Raw genomic sequence first — 18,683 nt, 5'->3', positions numbered from 1 at the left:
ACCATGGTGACATGCTTCCAGTGCATTGCTGTAAGATACACATCACATTCTTTGCCCGAGTGTCCAGGTCGCTGGCAGCATCTGTGTTCGTCTCATGGAGGAAATTCTCAAAGGCCTCTTTCTCTGTGCCCCAACCATCTCTCCTTAACCCCATATAATATTTTTATTTTGTTTTACACATATTTAACCCCTTATTTTGGATGGCACAAAACTACCTCCATACTTCCATTAATTTGTATGGGTTACCTTCAGATGAAGGTTTAATAATATATATATATCTCCATACTTCCATTCATTTGTATGGGTTACCTTCAGATGAAGGTTTAATATCTATATATATATCTCCATACAGGTTTAATATCTGTATAAACTTTTCAGGGCCCTGTCTTTCAAAGATATTTTGTAAAAATACAAATAACTTCACAGATCTTCATTGTAAAGGGTTTAAACACTGTTTCCCATGCTTGTTCAATGAACCATAAACAATTGATGAACATGCACCTGTGGAACGGTCATTAAGACACTAACAGCTTACAGACAGTAGGCAATTAAGGTCACAGTTTTGAAAACTTAGGACACTAAAGAGGCTTTTCTACTGACTCTGAAAAACACTGAAAGAAAGATGCCCAGGTTCTCTGCTCATCTGTGTGAACGTGCCTTAGGCATGCTGCAAGGAGGACTGCAGATGTGGCCAGGGCAATAAATTGCAACGTCTGTACTGTGAGACGCCTAAGACAGAGCTACAGGTGATCGTCCTCGCTGTGGCAGACCATGTGTAACAACACCTGCACAGGATTGGTACATCCGAACATCACACCTGCGGGACAGGTACAGGATGGCAACAACAACTGCCCAAGTTACACCAGGAACTCACAATCCCTCCATCCGTATGTAACAGTATAGCTTCTGTCCCTCTCCTCGCCCCAACCTGGGCTTGAACCAGGGACCCTCTGCACACATCAGCAGCTGCCTCCCACGAAGCATCATTACCCATCGCTCCACAAAAGCCGCGGCCCTTGCAGAGCAAGGGGAACTACTACTTCAATGTCTCAGAGCAAGTGATGTCATCGATTGAAACGCAATTAGCGCTCACCCCGCTAACTAGCTAGCTATTTCACATCGGTTACATGTACTCAAACTGTCCACAATAGGAGGAACTGAGGGCTTGTAGGCCTGTTGTAAGGCAGGTCCTCACCAGACATCACCGGCAACAACGTTGCCTATGGGCACAAACCCACTGTCGCTGGACCAGACAGGACTGGCAAAAAGTGCTCTTCCCTGACGAGTCACGGTTTTGTCTCACCTGGGGTGATGGTAGGATTCGCGTTTATTGTCGAAGGAATGAGCGTTATACCGAGGCCTGTGCTCTGGAGCGGGATTGATTTGGAGGTGGAGGGTCCGTCATGGTCTGGGGCAGTGTGTCACAGCATCATCAGACTGAGCTTGTTGTCATTGCAGGCAATCTCAACTCTATGCGTTACAGGGAAGACATCCTCCTCCCTCATGTGGTACCCTTCCTGCAGGCTCATCTTGACATGACCCTCCAGCATGACAATGCCACCAGCCATACTGCTCGTTCTGTGCATGATTTCCTCAAGACAGGAATGTCAGTGTTCTGCCATGGCCAGCGAAGAGCCCGGATCTCAATCCCATTGAGCACGACCTGGGACCTGTTGGATCAGAGGGTGAGGGTTAGGACCATTCCCCCCAGAATTGTCTGGGAACTTGCAGGTGCCATGGTGGAAGAGTGGGGTAACATCCCACAGCAAGAACTGGCAAATCTGGTACAGTCCATGAGGAGGAGATGCACTGCAGTACTTAATGCAGCTGGTGGCCACACCACACACGGACTGTTACTTTTGATTTTGACCCTCCTTTGTTCAGGGACACATTATTCCATTTCTGTTAGTCACATGTCTGTGGAACTTGTTCAGTTTATGTCTCAGTTGTTGAATCTTGTTGTGTCCATACAAATATTTACACATGTTAAGTTTGCTGAAAATAAACGCAGTTGACAGTGAGAGGACGTTTATTTTTATGCTGAGTTTATATCTCCATATTTCCATTCATTTGTATGGGTTACCTTCAGATAAACCTTCAGAATGAGAGGACAACTGGTAGGACTGCATTTATTTACGAGGCAGGTTTTCACACTACCCCGTTGGACAGGAAGGAGAAGATTGTGTTCCCCTGGGCTAGGTGCCTTCCCATGTCTGAGTGGGTGGCTTGGGTTACGGAAAGGAGAGGAAATGAGGGGAGGAGAGGAGAGGCATGTTCACATTACCACAGCATGACTACACATTCATACCCATTAATACCCCTCTGGGCCAAGCCACCGTGGATCTCAGCAACAGCCATTCTCTGTCTAGTTACAGATTCAGTATGGAGAATATGTGGCAGATTTATATTGGCTTCCTATACGAGATCTGACAATGCTATTTGTCTTTATGGAAGAGAGGAGAGAGAGCCAGGCAACATTTCACTGTTTCATCTATGTGCTCGTATAATTTAATTTCTTTTTCACATTTGATCAGTGTTTGGATGTCAAAGTTGTACAGTCTACAGGGATAGATATTATGATATTGTAGGGGCTATATTAGATACATCTTAATGAACCCTTGCAAACGAAGAACCATACAGTATCTGTGTTTTTATAAATTCTGATATTGGCCAAAAACTAGCCTAATTATAAAGCTATGATAAGTGGTGTGAATAGCAAACAAACAAAATGTCTTCTATCATAAAACTCAAATCAAATCAAATTGTATTTCTCCCATGCTTCATAAACAACAGGTGTAGACTAACAGTGAAATGCTGACTGATGGGCCCTTCCCCGCGATACAGAGAGAACAATAATAACACGTAATAATAAATACACAATGAGTCATGATAACTTGGCTGTATACAGGAGGTACCAGTACTAGTCATCTTCACATGTTTACCATATCAGAATAAACACACAGAGGTCAAATGTGTCTGGGAGTCATTAGCAACCTCCTGTCTCATCCCTGTCATGTCTCTGTCACAGTGGAGCAGTTAAATAGGGCACTGACCTCTCACCTTCAACCACAGTCCAGTCCAGACCACCCCTAATCTCCTGCTACTTTAGACTGGCTCACCTATAGACTGGCTCGCCTATAGACTGGCTCGCCTATAGACTGGCTCGCCTATAGACTGGATCGCCTATAGACTGGCTCGCCTATAGACTGGCTCGCCTATAGACTGGCTCACCTATAGACTGGCTCACTTATAGACTGGCTCACCTATAGAGTGGCTCGCCTATAGACTGGCTCACCTATAGACTGGCTCACCTATAGACTGGCTCACTTATAGACTGGCTCACCTATAGACTGGCTCACCAATAGACTGGCTCACTTATAGACTGGCTCACTTATAGACTGGCTCACCTATAGACTGGCTCACCTATAGACTGGCTCACTTATAGACTGGCTCACCTATATACTGGCTCACTTATATAGTTCTGTCAGTCCCCTCCCACCTTCAACCCCTGTCCAGACCAGCTCCCGTTCTGTCAGTCCCCTCCCACCTCCAACCCCAGTCCAGACCAGCTCCCGTTCTGTCAGTCCCCTCCCCCCGCCAACCCCAGTCCAGACCAGCTCCCGTTCTGTCAGTCCCCTCCCTCCTCCAACCCCAGTCCAGACCAGCTCCCGTTCTGTCAGTCCCCTCCCTCATCCAGCCCCAGTCCAGACCAGCTCCCGTTCTGTCAGTCCCCTCCCACCTCCAACCCCAGTCCAGACCAGCTCCCGTTCTGTCAGTCCCCTCCCTCATCCAGCCCCAGTCCAGACCAGCTCCCGTTCTGTCAGTCCCCTCCCTCCTCCAACCCCAGTCCAGACCAGCTCCCGTTCTGTCAGTCCCCTCCCTCATCCAGCCCCAGTCCAGACCAGCTCCCGTTCTGTCAGTCCCCTCCCACCTCCAACCCCAGTCCAGACCATTTTTTAAATAATGTTGAATTCCGTTTTAATGCCTGGATTCCGTGAGGACTTTAATGATCATATTTGGACCAGAATGAGGTTCTCCACTACCTATTGTTCCTTCATCGGATGTTTTCATAAATTCATCTGCAGATAATTGCCAAAAACATAGGTCTCAGCCAGTGCCCTAAGTAAATTGGAGGGCCAAATGAACGGCTTTCTCACCAACACGATTTGGTAGGTTACACTGACTGACAAGACAAGAGTCACTCACTTTAGCGTCACTGTGTGGCAAGCCCCGACATCGTACAAAAGGAAATCTAGGAAATCTTTTGGTTGACTTGTCCCGAAGCGATACCATGGACATATAAACCTGTTGCATGAATTATGAACGGGATATAGAAGATTGACTTTATTCAGTCAGTTCAACACCTTTTATAAACTAGTCAACACTTGCTGTTCAGTTGTCACTCTACACACCGTTAATAGCCTAGTTTTACTATGTGCCACAACTCTGTGTGGCTGGCTATGTGATGAATGTGTCAGAAAACAATGATTAGTTGTGGATTTTGACTCTTCGATACCACTTACATTACATGCGACATGCAAACAATTAATAAATAGGAGAAGTGTGAAAAACCCAACAGCGTTGCAATTCTTGACACATTCAAACCGGTGCCACTGGTACCTAACACCATGCCCCGTTCGAAGGCACTTCAGTCTTCTGCCCACAGATCTAACCTTAATTCTGTCCTCTATCTCCCCTCAGCTTTCATATCCCCTTCTCCCTATCATGCCCCCCCCCCACTCTAACACACTGTTTTTCCATTGCTCCCCTTAACCCTCAGTCCTTTCCCCTCTCTCTTCTCATCTTTCCTCTCCTCTCCTCTTCTTTGTTTTCCCATCTGTTCCTGGTCCGTCTCCCTGTGATTTACAGCCTCTGTCTGCATAGTTCAGGAGAGGCTCCTGACAGGCTGGGGTGTCTGGTGTCAGCTGACCTGAGAGGAGGAGTCTGTCTAGACCAAAGTTCAGGGCTGGTAGTTCTTACTTTAGGCTCTTTGAGTTGAAAGTGGTATTTCATTCTAAATGCTGTTGTGCGTCATCACACCACCTAGAGAAGTCACGTCTGTGGTGTCTGATTCCACACAAAGCAATATCAGTGACTCAAGAGCATGCTACACTAGTTGAATCAATCAGTCAGATTTTATAGAGCCCTTTTTACATGAGCAGTTGTCACAAAGTGCTTTACAGAGACCCAGGCTAAACCCCCCAAAGAGCATGCAATGCGGAGGCAGAAGCACAGTTGCTCGGAGAAACTCCCTAGAAGACAGGAACCAAGGAAGAAACCTAGATAGAAAGCTTAGGCCTATGGTGAACTGTATTGTGTCCAGTCCCACTGAGTCTCAGTCTTTTCTCCTCTTTCACAGGCATCCCATTGCACCCTCCATCATCCATCCATCATGAGTTCCCGGGTTGTGAACAGGAAAGGAGGGCTGCGGTACTGCCACCACTTCCTCACAGACAACAGCATCTTTCATGGTGAGTGTCTCTCACACACACACACGCACGCACACACACACACACACACACACACACACACACACACACACATAGATATCAGATCTTAATTTGACCAGTTTCTCACAGGAGGAAAATTATCCTGCAGTAACAGGAAATGTGAATTATTATGTGCATAATGATTCATGGCTATGTTTGTAGGGGTTGATACATTTTTCATTAGGGCAAATCAAGTCGTACATTTTAGCGGAAATGACAAACTTTAGAAGCCTTTTTAAACCTCGAACACATTTCCTGCATTTCTCTGCGACAACAGAGTGATCGTATTAAGAGAGATTACGTGGGTGATGGCAAAACATTTATTTATTAAATTGTATTTAACTTGATGGAACACAAGGGGGCGATATGCCTCAGCTGTTGCGGCTCTACTATAACGCATTACACGGAGCCCAAGAGTCATCACCAACCATCATCACTAAGACAGGAAAACACTAAATGGCACAACATGACAATTCACCAACTAATGTAACAAACCCTGCAGCACCATTGGGAGCATCAAAATGACAACATGCAGGGGCGTCTGTGTATTAGAGGAGAGAGGGTGTGACACACTTTGGTTATTACAGAGAGCCACAGGTGGCCCTCACAGTGGAATAATTAGGTTATGATCTAGTTTGCATAGGAAGACAGCTCACCGATGAGGGAGCGGGGAGAGGAAATATTGACAGGTAAGGTTGCTTAAATGGTGGGGTTTTGACTTTGGTCATGCATCATTTGGTTAAATCCTAAACCTAGGTGCCCCAGGGTTGAACAACTCGAGGGAAAAGCATTGTCTGCTGGTTGTCACGTCTCATGCCCATCAGTTGATTATCATGGATTAGCTGGACGTCCTTTAAGTTAGTCTGGTCTGAATAGATGTTGAAAGGTCTGATGAAGACTGATACGGCTGAACATTTGCTGCTCAGAGAAACATCCTCACTGCATTTACTCCCACTTCAGGTAAGTGACTATGAAAAGAATACTGAAAGACATTCTGTCTTCAAGGGTTATAAACGGGGCAGCAGGGAACGTTTTCAAACAGAAGAGACACATTGATCTGCAGAGACAGACAGACAGGCAGACAGAGTACCTGCTGCAGAGACAGACAGACAGGCAGACGTAGTACCTGCTGCAGAGACAGACAGACAGGCAGACGTAGTACCTAATACAGAGACAGACAGACAGGCAGACGTAGTACCTAATACAGAGACAGACAGACAGGCAGACGTAGTACCTAATACAGAGACACACAGACAGGCAGACGTAGTACCTAATACAGAGACAGACAGACAGGCAGACGTAGTACCTAATACAGAGACAGACAGACAGGCAGACGTAGTACCTAATACAGAGACAGACAGACATACATACATAATACCTGCTGCAGAGACAGACAGACAGACTACCTGCTGCAGAGACAGACAGACAGACTACTTGCTGCAGAGACAGACAGACAGACTACTTGCTGCAGAGACAGACAGACAGACTACTTGCTGCAGAGACAGACAGACAGACGTAGTACCTAATACAGAGACAGACAGACAGACATACATAATACCTGCTGCAGAGACAGACAGACAGACAGACAGACAGACAGACAGACTACCTGCTGCAGAGACAGACAGACAGACTACTTGCTGCAGAGACAGACAGACAGGCAGATGTAGTAAGGTGAACGCACCAATTTGTAAGTCGCTCTGGTTAAGAGCGTCTGCTAAATGACTTAAATGTAAATGTAAATGTAGTACCTAATACAGAGACAGACAGACAGGCAGACGTAGTACCTAATACAGAGACAGACAGACAGGCAGACGTAGTACCTAATACAGAGACAGACAGACAGACATACATAATACCTGCTGCAGAGACAGACAGACTACTTGATGCAGAGACAGACAGACAGACAGACTACCTGCTGCAGAGACAGACAGACAGACTACTTGCTGCAGAGACAGACAGACTACTTGCTGCAGAGACAGACAGACTACTTGCTGCAGAGACAGACAGACTACTTGCAGCAGAGACAGACAGACAGACGTAGTACCTAATACAGAGACAGACAGACATACATAATACCTGCTGCAGAGACAGACAGACAGACAGACTACCTGCTGCAGAGACAGACAGACAGTCTACTTGCTGCAGAGACAGACAGACAGACAGGCAGACGTAGTACCTAATACAGAGACAGACAGACAGACATACATAATACCTGCTGCAGAGACAGACTACTTGCTGCAGAGACAGACAGACAGACAGACTACTTGCTGCAGAGACAGACAGACTACTTGCTGCAGAGACAGACAGACAGTGTACTTGCTGCAGAGACAGACAGACAGTGTACATGGCGCTGATTACTCTTCAACATGGCGCCGACAGAGATGGCCGCCTCGCTTTGCGTTCTTAGGAAACTATGCAGTATTTTTTTCTTTAGGTATTATTTCTTACACTGTTACCCCAATCTTAAGTCTTATTACATACAGCCGGGAGGAACTATTGGATATAAGAGACACATCAAATTGCCAACATTACGACCAGGAATTTTTTATTTGACCTTTATTTAACTAGGCAAGTCGGTTAAGAACAAATTCTTATTTTCAATGACGGCCTAGGAACAGTGGGTTAACTGCCTGTTCAGGGGCAGAATAACAGATTTGTACCTTGTCAGCTCGGGGGTTTGAACTTGCAACCTTCCGGTTACTAGTCCAACGCTCTAACCACTAGGCTACCCTGCCGCCCCAATACGACTTTCCCGAAGCGGACCCTCTGTTTGGACCACCACCCAGGACAATGGATCGGATCCCAGTAGGCGATCCAAAACAACGGTGCAGAAGGAGCAGACCTGTCCAGGGACTGCGGTAGAAAATTAGCCTGCAGGCTAAAACCATTACTTTTACTGAAATGTTGATTAATGTGCACTGTCCCTGTAAAAATAAAATAAACTCAAACTCAAACGGAGGGGTCTTCTGGTCAGGCTCCGTAGACGGGCACATCGCTAACCGCTCCCGAGTATACTACTCACCAATGTCCAGTCTCTTGACAACAAGAGAGACATCAGAGATTGTAACATTCTCTGTTTCACGGAAACATGGCTCACTTGGGATACGTTATCAGAGTCGGTACAGCCACCCGGTTGCTTCACGCATCACGCAGACAGAAACAAACATCTCTCTGGTAAGAAGAAGGGCGATGGTGTATGCCTTATGATTAACGAGTCATGGTGTGATCATAACAACATACAGGAACTTAAATCCTTTTGTTCACCTGACCTAGAATTTCTTACAATCAAATGCCGACCGCATTATCTACGAAGAGAATTCTCTTTGATTATAATCACAGCCGTGTATATCCTCCCCAAGCAGATACCTCGACAGCCCTGAAAGAACTTCATTGGACTCGTTGTAAACTGGAAATCACATATCCTGAAGCTGCATTTATTGTATCTGGGGATTTTAACAAAGCTAATCTGAAAACAAGGCTCCCTAAATTTTATCAACGTATCAAATGCGCAACTCGGGCTGGCAGCATTCTGGATCATTAATGCTCTAACTTCTGCGACGCATACAAAGCCCTCCTTCGCCCTCTTTCGGCAAATCTGACCACGACTCCATTTTGTTGCTCCCAGCTTGACCAATCTGATTGATTCCACGCTTCAAGGTGCTTTGATCACGTGGACTGGGATATGTTTCCGGATAGCCTCAGACAACAATATTGATGTATACGCTGATTCAGTGAGCGAGTTTATTAGCAAGTGCATCGGTGATGTTGTACCCACGGTGACTATTAAAACCTTCCCCAACCAGAAACCGTGGATTGATGGCAGCAAAACCAGCCCCGTCGCGGACACCGACATCTTGCTCCCAGACAAACTAAACAACTTCTTTGCTCGCTTTGAGGATAATACAGTGCCACTGGCCTGCTACCAAAACCTGTGGGCTCTCCTTCACCGCAGCCAACGTGAGTAAAACTTTTAAACGTGTTTACCATTGCAAGGCTGCCGGCCCAGACGGCATCCCTAGCCACGTCCTCAGAGCATGTGCAGACCAGCTGGCTGGTGTGAAGTGCTTTGAGAGACTAGTCAAGAATCATATGACCTCCACAATACCTGACACCCTAGACCAACTCCAATTTGCTTACCGCCCCAATAGGTCCACAGACGACGCAATCACAATCACACTGCACACTGCCCTAACCCATCTGTACAAGAGGAACACCTATGGAAGAATGCTGTTCATAGATTACAGCTCAGCATTTAACACCATAGTACACTCCAAACTCATCATTAAGCTGGACTTTCTGATGGGTTGCCCCCAGGTGGTGAGGGTAGGAAACAACATCTTCACCCCGCTGATTATCAACATACGGTGTGTTCTCAGCCCTCTTTTGTACTCTCTGTTCACCCATGACTGCGTGGCCATGCACGCCTCCAACTCAATCATCAAGTTTGCAGACGACACTACAGTGGTAGGCTTGATTACCAACAATGGCCTACTGCGAGGACGTGAGGGCCCTCGGAGTGTGGTGTCAGGAAAATAACCTCACATTCAACGTCAACAAAACAAAGGAGATGATCATGGACTTCAGGAAACAGCAGAGGGAGCACTCCCCTATCCACATCGACAGGACAGTAGTGGAGACGGTGGAAAGTTTTAAGTTCCTCGGCGTACACATCACAGACAAACTGAAATGGTCCACCCACACAGACAGCATAGTGAAGAAGGCGCAACAGTGCCTCTTCAAACTCAGGAGGCTGAAGAAATTTGGCTTGTCACCCAAAACGCTCAAACTTTTACATATGCACAATTGAGAGAACCCTCTCAGGCTGTATCACTGCCTGGTACGGCAACTGCTCCGCCCACAACCGTAAGGCTCTCCAGAGGATGGTGTGGTCTGCACTACGCATCACCGGGGGCAAACTACCTGCCCTCCAGGACACCTACAGCACCCTATGTCACAGGAAGGCCAAAAAGATCATCAAGGACAACAACCACCCGAGCCACTGCCTGTTCACCCCGCTTTCAAATCAAATCAAATTGATTTATATAGCCCTTCGTACATCAGCTGATATCTCAAAGTGCTGTAACAGAAACCCGGTCTAAAACCCCAAACAGCAAGCAATGCAGGTGTAGAAGCACGGTGGCTAGGAAAAACTCCCTAGAAAGGCCAAAACCTAGGAAGAAACCTAGAGAGGAACCAGGCTATGTGGGGTGGCCAGTCCTCTTCTGGCTGTGCCGGGTGGAGATTATAACAGAACATGGCCAAGATGTTCAAATGTTCATAAATGACCAGCATGGTCGAATAATAATAAGGCAGAACAGTAGAAACTGGAGCAGCAGCACGGTCAGGTGGACTGGGGACAGCAAGGAGTCATCATGTAAGGTAGTCCTGGGGCACGGTCCTAGGGCTCAGGTCCTCCGAGAGAGAGAAAGAAAGAGAGAATTAGAGAGAGCATATGTGGGGTGGCCAGTCCTCGTCTGGTTGTGCCGGGTGGAGATTATAACAGAACATGGCCAAGATGTTCAAATGTTCATAAATGACTAGCATGGTCGAATAATAGTAAGGCAGAACAGTTGAAACTGGAGCTATCATCCAGAAGGCGAGGTCAGTACAGGTGTATCAAAGCTGGGACCGAGAGACTGAAAACCATCTTCTATCTCAAGGCCATCAGACTGTTAAACAGCCATCACTAACATTGAGTGGCTGCTGCCAACATACTGACTCAAATCTCTAGCCACTTTAATAATACAAAATTGGATGTAATAAATGTATCACTAGTCACTTTAAACAATGCAACATTATATAATGTTTGCACACCCTACATTACTCATCTCATATGTATATACTGTACTGAATACCATCTACTACATCTTGCCTATTCCGCACGGCCATCGCTCATCCATATTCTTATTCATTCCTTTACACTTGTGTGTATAAGGTAGTTGTTGTGAAATTGTTAGATTACTTGTTAGATATTACTGCACGTCAGAACTAGAAGCACAAGCATTTCGCTACACTCGCATTAACATCTGCTATAACCATGTGTAATTTGATTTGATGCAGAGACAGAGAGTACCTGCTGCAGAGACAGACGCCTGTCCTCTGGGCTGTAACACACCACTTCCACTGAGATACAGCTGGTCTATTACTATAGTCAATCCATGGGCGACTGTCTGTCTGTCTGTTTGTGTGTGTGTTTGTGTTTTTTATTCATTTAATTTTTTTTGAACATCAGGCTTGGCAGAGCATCAGTGTAATTTAGCCCTCAGACTTAAAGTCTTTATGGCCCTCATGCCGGAGATGGATGGACCTGCCGCAGAATGAGAGGAGAACATACACACACAGTGAATGGAGAACAAGAAGGGGGCCGACAGACATGGCAGCTCTGCTCCTAACTCCTAAGCAACTTTGCAGTATTTTGTTTTTTTGTTGTAACGTTATTTCTTACATTATTAGCCCAGAATGTTTTTGTGTTATTACATACAGCCCGGAATAACTTTTGGATATCAGAGCGGCGGTAACCAGCATTACGACCAGGAATACAACTTTCTCTAATTGGATCCTTTGTTCGTATCCCCCAAGGCAATTGAATTTATCCCAGAGGCTGCTTCAAAACGCCGCCTGCGGGGAAGAGGTATTCTGAGTGGAATTTTAGTCAGGCTCAGGAGGCATGCACACCATCCACCGCCTCCGAGTATATTACTCGCTAATGTTCAGTACCTGGACAATAAAGTAGACTAGCTCAGGGTGAGGATCTACTTCCAGAAAGACATCAGGGATTGTAACATACTCTGTTTCACGGAATCATGGCTCTCTGGGATATACTGTCCCCGTCCATACAGCCAGCTGGGTTCTCAGTACATCACGCAGACAGGACTAAAAAAACTCTCAGAGAAGAAGAAAGGTGGTGGTGTATGTTTCATGATTAATTACTTATAGTGTGATTGTGATAAAATACAACAACTCAAGTCCTTTTTTTCACCCAACCTAGAATACCTCACAATCAAATGCCGACCGTATTACCTCCCAAGAGAATTATCTTTGGTTATAGTCACAGCCGTTTATATTTCCCCTCAAGCCGATACCACAATAGCCCTCAAAGAACTACACTAAACTTTGTGCAAACTGGAAACCACATATCCTGAGGCCGCATTTATTGTAGCTGGGGAATTTAACGAAGCAAATTCGAGGAAAATTTTACCTAAGTTCTATCAACACATTGACTGTAGTACTCGCGCAGCAAAAACACTCGACCACTGCTACTCCAACTTCCGGGATGCCTACAAGACCCTCCCCTGCCCTCCCTTCGGAAAATCAGATCCCGACTCCATCCTTCTCCTCCCTTCCTATAGGCAGAAACTAAAACAGGAAATACCCATGCCAAGGTCTATTCAATGCTGGTCTGACCAATCGGAATGCATGCTTCAAGATTGTTTTGATAACGCAGACTGGGATATGTTCTGGATAGCCTCTGAGAATAACATTGACGTATACACGGACACGGTGACTGAGTTCATCAGGAAGTGTAAAGGCCGTGTTATTCCCATTATGACTATTGAAACCTACTCAAACCAAAAACCATGGATAGATGGCAGCATTTGTGCAAAACTGAAAGTGCATTTAACCTCTGCAAGGTGACTGGGAATATGCTCTAATACAAACAGTGTAGTTATTCCCTCCATAAGGCAATCAAACAGGCAAAACGTCAGTACAGAGACAAAGTGGAGTCGCAATTTAATGGCTCAGACACGAGATGTATGTGGCAGGGTCTACAGACAATCACGGATTGCAAAGGGAAAAGCAGCCACGTTAAGGACACCGATGTCTTGCTCCCGGACAAGCTAAACACCTTTTTCTGCCACTTTGAGGATAACACAATGCCACCGACGTGGCCCGCTCCCAAGGACTGTGGGCTCTTGTTCTCCGTGGCTGACGTGAGTACCATTTAAGCATGTTAACCCTCGCAGGGCTGCAAGCCCAGACACCTAGCCGTGTCCTCAAAGCATTCGCAGACCAGCTGGCTGGTGTGTTTATGGACATCTTTCCCTCCCTATCCCAGTCTGCTGTCCCCACTTCCTTCAAGATGTCCACCATTAAAAGCAAAGATAACTGAACTAAATGACTATCACCCCATAGCACTTATTTATGTTATCGTGAAGTGCTTTGAGAGGCTAGTTAAGGATCATATCACCTCCAACTTATCTGGCACCCTAGACCCACTTCAATTTGCATACCTCCCCAATAGATCTACAGACGATGCAATCTCCATCGCAAAGCACACTGCCCTATCCCATCTGGACAAGTGGAATACCTATGTAAGAATGCTGTTCATTGACTGCAGTTCATCCTTCAACACCATATTACCCTCCAAGCTCATCATTAAGCTTGTGGCCCTGGGTCTGAACCCGCCCTGTGCAACTGGGTCCTGGACTTCCTGATGGGCCACCCCCAGGTGGTAAAGGTAGGAAACAACACCTTCACTTCGCTGATCCTCAACACAGGGAAACCACAAGGGTGCGTGCTCAGCCCCCTCCTGTACTCCCTGTTTACCCATTTTCTACGTGGCCACACACGCCACCAACTCTACAGTAGTAGGCCTGATTGCCTGATTGTCAACAATTGTTTTTGAAACCAGTGGACAGCTAGTGAAAAATGCTCTCTTGCAGCAGCTGCATAGTGCGAATCCAAGCCTATGGGAATAAAAGTGTGGCTTTTATTGTTCAGTCTAATTCATGTTGATAAAAAAAAATACTTCCATAGGCCTAATGGACACACGCTCACACGCTCACAAACTCGCACACTTTTGATAGACTTAAAGGGGATCTCTGTAGTTGCTGCATCCATTATATATATTAACGTAAAGATATAATTGAATCGTATTATTATATGTAGTAGAAAGCGACAGGTTAGAAGAAGCCTACATAACCAATCCATAAAGTAAAATATAACATCCAGATATGGCCAGCTATGTAAACTTTAACAGTGATTTATCCTGCAATAGATGTTGTTCAATTGGTAACATACATTTTTGACTTCTTCTAATGCCTCTTAAGGGGAAAGTAATCTAAAAGTAACTGAATTTAATCAGATTACATTACTGAGTTTGGGTAATCCAAAAGTTAAATAACTGATTACAATTTTGGACAGGTAACTAGTAACTGTAACAGATTACCTTTAGAAAGTAACCTACCCAACCCTGGTGACCAATAGAATTTGATTTGATTTGACCTGCCGGCAGAACTGAGTGGAAAGAGGAGAACATACACACACAGACCTGACTCTTCTCCTCTATATTATCCTCTGCCATCTACCCATCTATCCTCTCAACTCTCAGTCCAGAGTGTGAATTATACTGTGACATTCAGGGGTTCTCTATTTTTTTCCACAGGACCTTCTACGGGAAGAAAAAACATCCTAATAGTGAAGACATGTAATTTATCGATAAAAAATGTTTTCATTATCTTTTAATTTTAACACAACGATTCATGGTGTTTTCATCTTATTGTCAACAAATTAAGAGTAGGCTACATGAGCATGTTTGTCCACATAAATCCAGCATCATAACAGTGCGCTGGGCACTCGTGCCATTTGAGACACACACAGTTTAAGTAGACCCAAAGTGACACATCTTTTTTAAAAGGTCAAGGCCTGAGTTAACTGTACTGAACAAAAATATAAACGCAACATGTAAAGTTTTGGTCCCTTGTTTCATGAGCTGAAATAAAAGATTCCAGAAATGTTCCACATACGCAAAAAGTTTATTTATCTCAAATGTTGTGCACAAATGTGTTTACATCCCTGTTAGGGAGCATTTCTCCTTTGCCAAGATAATACATACACGTGACATGTGTGGCATATAAAGAAGTTGATTAAACAGCATGATCATTACACAGGTGCACCTTGTGCTGGGGACAATAAAAGAGCACTCTAAAATGTGCAGTTTTGTCACATAACACAATGCCACAGATGTCTCAAGTTTTGATGGAGCGTGCAATTGGCATGCTGAGTAATGTCCACCAGAGCTGTTGCCAGAGAATTTAATGTTCATGTCTCTACCATAAATGTTGTTTTAGAGAATATGGCATTACGTCCGACCGGCCTCACAACCGCAGACCACGTGGAAACACGCCAGCCCAGGACCTCCACATCCAGAAACCTGCCAGCCCAGGACCTCCACATCCGGAAACACACCAGCCCAGGACTTCCACATCCAGAAACACACCAGCCCAAGACCTCCACATCCAGAAACATGCCAGCCCAGGACTTCCACATCCAGAAACACGCCAGCCCAGGACCTCCACATCCGGAAACACACCAGCCCAGGACCTCCACATCCAGAAACACGCCAGCCCAGGACCTCCACATCCAGAAACACGCCAGCCCAAGACCTCCACATCCAGAAACACGCCAGCCCAGGACCTCCACATCCAGAAACATGCCAGCCCAAGACCTCCACATCCGGAAACACGCCAGCCCAAGACCTCCACATCCGGAAACACGCCAGCCCGGAACCTCCACATCCGGAAACACGCCAGCCCAAGACCTCCACATCCGGAAACACGCCAGCCCAAGACCTCCACATCCTGAAACACGCCAGCCCGGAACCTCCACATCCGGAAACACGCCAGCCCAAGACCTCCACATCCTGAAACACGCCAGCCCGGAACCTCCACATCCTGAAACACGCCAGCCCAAGACCTCCACATCCAGAAACACGCCAGCCCAGGACCTCCACATCCAGAAACATGCCGGCCCAAGACCTCCACATCCAGAAACACGCCAGCCCAGGACCTCCACATCCAGAAACATGCCAGCCCAAGACCTCCACATCCGGAAACACGCCAGCCCAAGACCTCCACATCCGGAAACACGCCAGCCCGGAACCTCCACATCCGGCTTCTTCACCTTCAGGATTGTCTGAGACCAGCCACTCTGTTGAAGCTGTGGGTTTACATAACCGAAGATTTTCTGCACAAACGATCAGAAACGGTGCTTTTCACGGATAAGTCCGGGTTTCAACTTTACCGGGCAGATGGCAGACAGTGTGTATGGCGACGTGTGGGCGAGTGGTTTGCTGATGTCAACGTTATGAACCCAATGGTGGTGGTGGGATTATGGTATGGGCAGGCAAGCTAAGGACAACGAACACAATTGCATTTCATCGATGGCAATTTGAATGCAGAGATACCGTGATGAGATCCTGAGGCCCATTGTCGTGTCACTTATCTGCCGCCATCACCTCATCTCATCTGCGTGCTTGTCGTCTTCACCAGGGTCTTGACCTGACTGCAGTTTGGTGTCGTAACTGACTTCAGTGGGCAAATGCTCACCTTTGACGGCCACTGGCACGCTGGAGAAGTGTGCTCTTTATGGATGAATCCTGGTTTCAACTGTACCGGACAGATGAGGCGTTGTGTGGGTTAGCGGTTTCCTAATATCAATGTTGTGAACAGAGTGCCCCATGGTGGCGGCGATGTTATGCTATAAGCATAAGCTAAGCTACGGACAACAAAACACAATTGAATTTCATCGATGGCAATTTGAATGCCAAAAGATCCTGAGGCCCATTATCGTGCCTTTCATCTTGTTTCAGCATGATAATGCATGGCTCCATGTCGCAACGATCTGTCCCAGTTCTTCAATGGCCCACATACTTACCAGACATGTAACCCATTGAGTATGTTTGGGATACTGTGGATCTACGTGTACGACAGCGTGTTCTAGTTCCCACCAATATCCAGCTACTTCACACAGCGATTGAAGAGGAGTGGGACAACATTCCACAGGATACAATCAACAGCCTGATCAACTCTATGTGAAGGAGATGTGTTGCGCTGCATGAGGAAAATGGTCGTCACACCAGATACTGACAGGTTTTCGGATCTATTTATTTTCAATTGAGTGATTTCCTTTTATGAACTATAACTCAGTAAAATCTTTTAAATTGTTGCATTTATTTTCATTTTTATACCATCTTTGATGGGATTGTCTCGGTAATGGGATGAAAAGTACAGCCACATGGAAAAATTGTAAATGTTTAAACCATGACACAGAGGTGGGGGTGTTTGTTTAATTTGGAATCATCTCTTATTAAAATATTGACTACTGTAGCAGTACAAATTGCATTTGAAACAAATAGCAGCAGAATTATTAAACTAGCATTATTTATTTATTGCATTTAGGTAGACTCATGTCTCATTTAGGTAGACTCATGTCTCGTTCAGGGGTTCTGAGACCCCCCTGGGTCCCCTGTAGTTCACACTCTGTCTGTCCCTCCCTCCAATTGTATCTCCTTTTCTCCTGTCCTGTCCTCTCCTGTCCTCTCCTGTCATCTCCTCTCCTGTCCTCTCCTGTCCTCTCCTCTCCCCCTCATCCCTTCTTTCTGTGGATGAAAGAGTGGCTGATGGTTTGTATCCAGCAGTAGTGTGTTAATCAGAGGGTTAGTGGAATGGAGGAAAGAATAGAAGGGAGAAAGCTCCTGTGATCAGGCTTGGGGGAGACACGGAGCATTTGACATCTAAATCAATGTAGGCAACAAGCGTAAAGTCTCTCGTGCCGACACACACACGCACACACACACACACACACACACACACACTCTGCAGGAGGGTGATGACTACTACATTGGGGTGGGCTGTGAAGAGATGGGCCTCTTTGTACTTCCAGACGGCTATTGACCTTTGAAGACATCTACTGGGAAGCCCATCAATACAGGCCCGTGTGTGTGTGTGTGTGTGTGTGTGTGTGCGCGTGCGCGTGCGCACATACATACGTACGTACATACTTATGCATGTATGTATCTCAGACCAATATTTCATTAGGGACACGACTGAGAGTGGAAAACATCATCCAATGGGCCTAACATGAGAACATCTTTGAGGGAGGAAGAACATCCCTCTTCTTCCCTTCCCTATATATAGTGGTAGGAAAAGGACCCATTTGTCATACTTGAGTAAAAGTAAAGATAACTTAATAGAAAATGACTCAAGTAAAAGTGAAAGTCACCCGGTAAAATACTACTTGAGTAAAAAGTCTAAAAGTATTTGGTTTTAAATATACTAAAGTATCAAAAGTATTTTTTATTTTATTTAAGGATAGCCAGGGACACACTACAATACGCAGACATCCTTTTCAAACGAAGCATGCGTGTTAGTGATTCCGCCAGATCAGAGGTAGTTGGGATGGCCAGGGATGTTC

The 18,683-nt window shown here is 45.8% G+C and overlaps 1 protein-coding gene across 1 annotated transcript in view; it reads left to right on the top strand.

Annotated features, from left to right (window-relative positions):
* The window catches only part of plch1 (phospholipase C, eta 1), a 183,717-nt gene that overhangs the window by 52,513 nt on the left and 112,521 nt on the right, over positions 1-18,683 (top strand). Inside the window, 1 exon segment of the mRNA XM_065024227.1 lies at positions 5,360-5,471. Within this exon segment, the coding sequence (XP_064880299.1) occupies positions 5,393-5,471 (79 nt within the window). The 5' untranslated portion in view covers positions 5,360-5,392.

Source organism: Oncorhynchus nerka, linkage group LG11 (genome assembly GCF_034236695.1).
Source record: "Oncorhynchus nerka isolate Pitt River linkage group LG11, Oner_Uvic_2.0, whole genome shotgun sequence".
Taxonomy (NCBI): domain Eukaryota; kingdom Metazoa; phylum Chordata; class Actinopteri; order Salmoniformes; family Salmonidae; genus Oncorhynchus; species Oncorhynchus nerka.
Note: the sequence above shows the minus strand (reverse complement) of the source record. Positions and strands in the feature narration are given on the sequence as shown.